This window comes from Panthera tigris, chromosome C1 (assembly GCF_018350195.1).
Source record: "Panthera tigris isolate Pti1 chromosome C1, P.tigris_Pti1_mat1.1, whole genome shotgun sequence".
NCBI lineage: Eukaryota > Metazoa > Chordata > Mammalia > Carnivora > Felidae > Panthera > Panthera tigris.
Window position 1 is genome coordinate 106,462,528 of NC_056667.1, and position 7,833 is coordinate 106,470,360.

Sequence of the window (7,833 nt, forward strand, 5' to 3'; positions counted from 1 at the left end):
TACAGTGAGATTCAAATCCGGGCCTGTCTTATTCCAAAGCCAGTGTCAATCCTTGAAAAGTAACACTCCTCCAGGTTGTATTAGGCTAAAATATACATCAATACTAGCCAGGAAGTAGAGCTTTCTGTTCCCAGGACTAACGAGGGTCAAAGCAAGTGCATTTTTGCTGAATCTGAGCCAGAGAAGACTGGCCCTTCTTCCATAAAACCCAGAACTGACCACAATGGGGTCAGTTAGTAAATGGCTGACAAACAGAGTTGGAAGATGTCTGAAGTTACGTAATGAAATCTGTCACTACCATCAGATGCTCAGGCATCTGGGAAGGCAGCCTGGTAGGGAAGAGAGCCCACTACAAGGAGATCAGGATCATGTGGTTTTAAACCTAGCTCAATCGCAGACCTCCTATAGGCTCTTGGGCAGCTCATGTCTCCTCTCCAGACTTCAGTGCCCACCTGTCACAAGAGGGGTCTGGCCCCCTTGCATTCACCTGGCTGTTTTTGGAAGCTCCTATGCACCAGGCACCAGATGAGGCCTTCCCCATTCATTAAGTCCCCTCTAGTTCAAGCATGCCACTGCATTCTGGGCCAAAATTCAACCACAAAGAATTCAATTTCCCAAACAGTGAGCCCAAGGGGAAGGGCACCTGCCAGCTGGAGGGAAGGGCACTAAGCATCTCTGTTTCTCCCTACTGACAGTCTTCCATGCCTTTGCTCTTCTTCTTCTAAGAGCAGAGTCACACATTGCCTTCTACAGCAATCAGCACTGGGACTGAAAGTGGGAACCAGCAATCCCACAGGTCAAGGAAGGGAAGCCAGAGGAAGACAAACAGGGACAAACAGGGCACATCACATGAGCCAATCCAGAGCCCCAGGGAAGGAGAATCAGCCTCCTAGCCCTTTATGGGTCTCATCTCTCATCCTTGCTTTGTTTCCTCCTGGAACAACAGATGGACACAAGAGGTGAATGAGAAGTGAAGGTCAGGTTTAGGAGGCCGTGAAGGAGGCCGGTAAGGACTCAGGGCACGTGGGGATCCTACCAGTGCAGGTTGCAGATTGAGAGATGATGTCAGTGGCAGTGACTCTGGCAGAGGAGGAGGCTTATGGGGAAGAAGGACAAGTTAGCAGCCTCAGAGAGTGGGGGCACTGCCTCACCAGGGAACAGCTTGGGCATGGCCATCCAAAGTGGGAACGAGGGACCTCCTGGTCCAAGTCACCTTCCTAGGACCATCTGCCATCACCCCATACTGACAGCTTACTAAGAGCTGTCCTTGACATCCTGCCCCCAGAGCAGTGAAATGCTGTGACCAACGCTCCCTCTCCCTATAGCTAAGCAACAGTTCAAATGGGCTGTCTCACTTAGGGAGAAAGAGAACCCAGCCAGTTTCTGCTTCTTTGACAGAAATATCTGGAGCCTCCCTGGGTTGGGGAAGAGCTGGGGTCAAGTCCTCTGTATGTGTCATGGGATATGAGCTCATACTCATTATACTGGGCGGGGGCTGGACAGTTACCCAGACTCATCATGTGCACTCGGGGACTATGAGGTCACTCACACAGACACTGAATCTCCTCCATATGCATGCATGTCTGTCACCTAAATGGGGCAGTCTGAGGGCAGAGTCTGGCACCTCTGAGCCCCTAACAGGCTGGGGCTTCTCTAAACCCTCCCCTGCCCACATGGACTCCCTCAGTTCCCCACTCCACCCTTCTCCCCACACCCTAGCTTTGCCCAGTGACCAAAGGTTCACACACACGGTCTTCCCCCCAAAGCTCTCATTATGCTGTGAATCAGAGGGCGGGAGGCAGATCTGGCAGATACGAGCTCCTAGAAACCCATAAGACCGGTGTGACTTCCTTGAGCAGGGTCTGCTGCCCTGGGACTGACTGTGAAGGGCTGGGGAGAGGCCGATTCCTCCCATGTGAGGTCAGCATCCAAGTGCAAGGCATGAGTGTCCATGTGAGGATACTTGGTTAGTTCTTCACTGGGGAAGGGGAGGTCAAAGGGTGTGAAGAGGGCTTTTCTTGCCCCAGCAGATAATGTAGTTCCTATGCTATGGGGGAGGAAGTGTGAGGTCCTGGGTGGGTTCAGGGAACAGAGATGGCATGAGCAGACAGTGGTACTCCAGGGGCAGAGGACCCTCCACCTGTTTTTCCAGACTGAGCTCTAGGAACATGGCAAAATTAGCATTATAAATAGATATTTATGGGGCTGGAGGGAGATGCCTGTCAGGAAACCACAGGGAATCAGAATATTCCTCACAATTAGCCCCAGAAATGAGTATTTGCTTTCATATTATTCTAATATTTCCTTTTGATTAGGTTGTAAAGAAGAGAGTTTAAATAAATGATATCCACAAAATAAGCCATTAACCAATCATTAAAAAGAAAGGCATGTTAAGGGCGCCTGGGTGGCTCAGTCAGTTAAGCATCTGACTTCAGCTCAGGTTATGATCTCACAGTTTGTTAGTTTGAGCCCCGCGTCAGGCTCTGTGCTGACAGCTCAGAGCCTAGAGCCTGCTTCAGATTCTGTGTCTCCCCACTCTCTCTGCCCCTCCCCTGCTCACGCTCATTCTCTGTCTCTCAAAACTGGATAAACATTAAAAAAAAAGAAAAGCATGTTATAATTCAATTTTGTTTACACACACATTTGCACATACACAATGCTAAAATGTTTAATAGTGGTTATCTCCAAGTGGTGAAATTCACCATTCATCCATTCCTTCAACTAATACTTATAGAGCACTTTGTATATGTGATGGTTATGATGGATTCTGGGGACATTGCAGAAAACACAACAGGCAAACCCCCTGCCTTATGGAGCTTATTTTCCAGTGGGAAAGATAAAAAATAAGTAAGCGAACAAATCTCGACTATTAGTGAAATGAAGCAAACCAGAAGATAAGCCTCTAGGTAGGTAGTCAAGGAAGGCTCTCTGGCAGATCCCAACACTTATACTGAAGCTAAAAGACACAAAGAGTCAGAGACCCTGGAGGAGCCTGCTGGTTGAAAGAGAGTAGACACCAAGCCCTGAGGTGGAGAGCCCTGGACTTGTCCTAGGAACTGAGGACACTTTGTGAGGGCCTTTGAAACCATAGCAGTGAGTTTGGATTTTATTCTGGATGAGCTAGTCACTTTCAGCATTGAGGAGGGATAAGTTTCAACCCTTACTCTGAAAGATTGCTTAAGCTATTTTTAGAGAATCGTTTGGAGAAAGCAATGAATGATTTGGTGTTGATCAAAACCATTATGCATTTCAAAAAAATGTAGAAAAAAGCAATAAAAAGCAATCATAAAAAGCAATATTTATTATTTTATATATTGTGTATTTAATACTTGTTTCTTTGCCTGGACTCATCCGTGCTTTGGATTATTTATGAACATGGCTTTCTTGAGAACTTCTGTAACTACACACTTGCACATGGGACCTAGACAGCCCCTAGGTCACAGCAAAAGACTCTTACAAGCCTTCTACTCGATTCTTTAGGTCTAAAGTCTGACCCCCTCCAGCCAGGATTTATTTCCACATAGAGTGGAGTTATAGGTATTTCCTGAGAGCAGACAGGCTGTGGGCTAGTGGTCTGGCAAACTCATCCCTCATGAGATGTGATTCTTCCACCTTGACACCACATACGCTGGCCTGAACATCCCATAGAGGCATACAACTTTCAATTCTGTGCCCTTGGAAATGAATTGCTAGGTCTAATTATGAGAATGACCCTGTTTTGCAAGTGAAGAAATTGATATTCAGAGAAAAGGCTTGGCTGAAGTCACAAAGCAATAGAAAAAGGGGACAAGTTTTCCAAGATGCCTCCCTCACCTCCCCATGCCCAGGTCAGATGAGTATCACAGGAATGACAGTCCCCAGAGCCCTCTGTGAGTCTCTGTGAAAAGGGACCCTGAGGGGTTTTCTGCTTCAGGTGCCTGTGATGAATCAGGAAAGGGCTGGAGGAAGTTGACCAACTTGAGTGGTGAAACCAGTCCATCTTCTTCAAGCAGGGCAGGAGGCTGGGCTGGGGAACCATATAAGGGCACCCTGGCCCCTGCTCAGCTCAGCACTGCACTAGAGGCCTCCACAGCTGTCCCCACTGTGAGTCTGGTAAGTACTAGCTGGGAGCCCTGGGACTGGCACTGCACACTAGAGTGTGGTTGTGTGGCTAGCCTGGGTGGGTGCGTGGATCACTCTCAGACTGGATTCAGCTGGACTCCATGTCTTTCCAGATGGACTCAAGTCACTATGCTGAGAGACATATGCCACGGCATGGAAATACAGAACAGAGAGCAATCTGCTCCTCTCCTGTACCATCTTTTCTTGGTTTGATGTTTTGGAGAGAGACGGGGAGAGAGACAGAGAGAGAGGAGAGAGAGAGAGAGGAGATGGGGATGAGAGGAGTAGAGCCAATTTCTTCCCTGAACTGTCTTACTTGGGCTGTCTGTGATTGTGCCTTCATCAGTGGGCAGGGGTTGAGGGAAATGCATGTGGCTCTTGCTATGCTGCAGAATGGAGGACTGAAAAATGGGGAAAGACTTCTAATTGGAGAGACCTAGGCAAAGCAGTGGCAGGAAAATGCAACTGAAAGGTACAAGACTCGAAAGAACTCTCTCCACTTCTCAGGAACCTCCCAGGCCTTCCCTCCACCCCACCCCACCCCACCCCCCAGGTGCTAAGGCTGCAGTGGAAGCTCCAAAGGTCATGAGAGAAAGCTATGGAGTGGAACAGGCCAATCTGCTAACTTTTCAGAGGAGAAATCTGAGGCCCAGAGGGGCTAAGCGACCTGCTCAGAAACAGGCAGCCTTTCAGTGCGACACTTAAGCAGATTCTAGGTCATGTGACCAGTCCAGGGCATGTGCCATGACCCTGGCATGGACCACTGATTTTCTAGGACTCAGGAGTCCTCCTAAGTCCCTTTCTTCCTAGGGACTCACCTCTTCCCATCAGAGCTCATCGTTCCTTCTTGGTCAGTGGAGATTAGAAGTAAGGGCAGAGGCAGGATGGCTCAGTGATTTAAGTGTCCAGCTTGGTCTTAGCTCAGATCATGATCTCATGATTTGTGGTTTGGGATCAAGCCCTGTGTCCGACTCTGCATTGACAGTGCAGGACCTGCTTGGGATTCTCTCTCTTTCCTTCCCTCTCTGTCCCTACCCAGCTTACACTCTCTTTTTCTCTAAAAAAAAAAAAAAAGGAGCGAGGGCAGAAGCAAGGATTAGGCAAAAAATGGCACCCAGCCGACCCTTGTCCAGAAACTTCAAAGACAGACCTCTTTGTTGGCTCTTTCTGGGAACAAGAAGTTCCCAGGAGGGCCTTTCTTGGCTGTCCCCCTCCTCCCCTCCACTCTGTGATTCTGGGGAACAGCAACCCAGAGTGGGTAGGAGAGCCCCAACCCAAGGTAAGAGAAGGGATGCTGAGAAACCAGGCACTGCTACAGATTTCAGGGATTCATCTACTCCCTCTGCCTTCAGTCACCCTTCTGACCCCTCCTGTCTTTTAGGTTGATCTAAAGCAGCTTCCAGGATGTCCCAGCAACACACTCTTCCAGTGACTCTGCCTCCCACACTCTGTCAGGAGCCCCTCAAGCCTGTTTGCCTTCCCAACAATACCCAGCCCGAGCAAGTGAAGCAGCCAACCCCATTGCCTGCCCTATGCCAGAAGATGCCCTCTAAGCTCCCAGGGGAGGTCCCCCAGGAGCATGAGGAGAATCATACAACTCTCGTGAAGGGGGTGACTGAGCAACAATGTGAGCCACAGCAGCAGGAACATCATCTGGAACAGCAACAGCAGCAACAGCAAGACTCACAGCAGCAGGAACAGCATCAGGAACAGCAGCAGCAACAGCAGGACTCACAGGAGCAGGAACTTCACCTGGAACAGCATCTGGAACAGAAGCAGCAGCAGCAAGAGACACATGAGCAGGAACTTTGCCTGGAACAGCATCCAGAACAGCAGCAGCAGCAGCAGCAGCAACAGCAAAAGTCACAGGAGCAGGAACTTTGCCTGGAACAGCATCTGGAACAGAACCAGCAGCAACAAGAGTCACAGGAGCAGGAACTGCACCTGGAACAGCATCCAGAACAGCAGCAGCAGCAGCAGCAGCAGCAGCAAGAGTCACAGGAGCAGGAACTTCATCTGGAACAGAAGCAGCAGCAGCAAGAGTCACAGGAGCAAGAAATTCACCTGGAGCAACATCTGGAACAGCAGCAGCAGAAAGAGTCACAGGAGCAGGAACTGCACCTGGAACAGCATCTGGAACAGCAGAAGGAGCAGGAAATACAGCAGCAGCACCAAAAGGAACAGTGTGAGGAACATCAGGAAGCAAAAAACCTGGAGCAGCAGCTGGAGCAGGAGAAAGCACAAAGGAAGCAGCAGCAAAAGGAACAGCTGGGACAGGAGAAGAAGATCATGGGCCAGCAACTGGATGGAGATCTAGCAAAGAGAAATGAGCACCTGGAAAAGAGAGAAGAGCAGCAGCCAGAGCCAGCAGAGCAGCAGGAAGGCCAACTGACGCAGCCTGCATTTGTCCCAGCTCCTGGCCAGGTCCAAGAGCCCCTACTAGTCCATCCACTGAGGGGAGAAGTCATGCCCCTCATAGACCAACAGCAGCAGAAGCAGGAGGTATATGGCCCCCCAAAATATAAGTAAGCACCCCCAGTCTCAGAGGCTCTCAGGCCATCCCACACAAGTGACAAGAGAGCCAGTGGCCTCTCTTACCTCAGGTCCCCAGCCTGGTGGCCCACTTCATCTGTGAACCTGCCTAACCCTGTCCTTCTGCATGTTTCTTTGATGGGGCTGGGAGAAGAGAAAGTTATTGCCCAGAACCCATCCCTAATGAGCTCAGTCCCAACAGGTGGCCATGGCTTCTGTCACTAATTCTGACTTTGTCCCCAGTATTATAGTTGAATCTGTGAGTATTTACAATAATACAGAATAAATCCTGGAAGTCTGGGATCCTGTATTCTCTTTGTCTTTTCTCCTCTGTCTCTCACCGTGTAAAGAACCTGTGCGTGAGTCAATGGTTGCAATGGACTCTCTTGGCCAATTCCCAAAAGAGGACAGACATCTTTAATTCTGTTCCCCAAAGCACCCAGTGCATTCAGCAACTTCTTAAAAGGAAACAAAACCAAAACCAAACCAAACAAAAATAACTTCACTCATGTACCTGAAATCAATGTTTTCCAATTGCTGGTCATGAAACAGGGACAAGTTATTCTGGTTGGGGGAAGGAGAATCTGTCCACCTCATTCCAGCACTGCCTCACACCACACACTAGGCTCAATCCTAGCCCCTGACCAAGCTCCACATGTTGCCTCCGATCTCCTTTCATCTCCTCACATAGGGGACAACCATGGGAAGACAACACCAGGGAGGTGTGGGGCTCCAGCTGGGTTCTTGTCCTTTTCTGGGTGTTCTGTCTGTAGAATAGCTTCCAAGAATCTTATGAACTGTCTACTTGGCTAAGGAAGATTTTAAGAAAGTGATAGGAGCAGAATTGAGCAATGTGAGAAGAGGAGACAAGCTCAAGACTGGTGTCTGATGGGGAAAGTGACAGTGTGACTAAAGAAGGTAAAGATTGGGCTTGCTGTAATCATGGGAGTGCCAAAAAGGCTGTAGAAATACAGACCCAAGGCCACTGCAGTCATTACCCTTGATGACACTTCTGCAGTTTTACTGCCATCAGTCACATCAGGACTTGGGACACTCTCTCTCCTAAACTCTACTTTAATGCTTCAAATCACCTGCCTTTCACTATTTAACCCTATCATTGCAAGCAGGTTGTCTCAAGCCACCCCAAGCTATTTTATCACAGCAATGAGTATGTGTCTGGGGTATATTGAGACGTCCATA

General features: G+C 49.1%; 1 protein-coding gene across 1 annotated transcript; it reads left to right on the forward strand.

Annotated features, from left to right (window-relative positions):
• Positions 1–4,067: 4,067 nt before the first annotated feature.
• Positions 4,068–6,646, forward strand: IVL (involucrin). The gene is made up of 2 exons (XM_007088154.2): positions 4,068–4,092; positions 5,483–6,646. Exon 2 carries the CDS (start codon positions 5,506–5,508, stop codon positions 6,628–6,630), a length of 1,125 nt encoding a protein of 374 aa, XP_007088216.1. The 5' UTR covers positions 4,068–4,092; positions 5,483–5,505; the 3' UTR covers positions 6,631–6,646.
• Positions 6,647–7,833: the final 1,187 nt, after the last annotated feature.

What these genes read in the sequence shown, in the direction of transcription:
- IVL (XM_007088154.2), top strand. Translation starts at nt 5,506, where the DNA reads ATGTCCCAGCAACACACTCTTCCAGTGACTCTGCCTCCCACACTCTGT.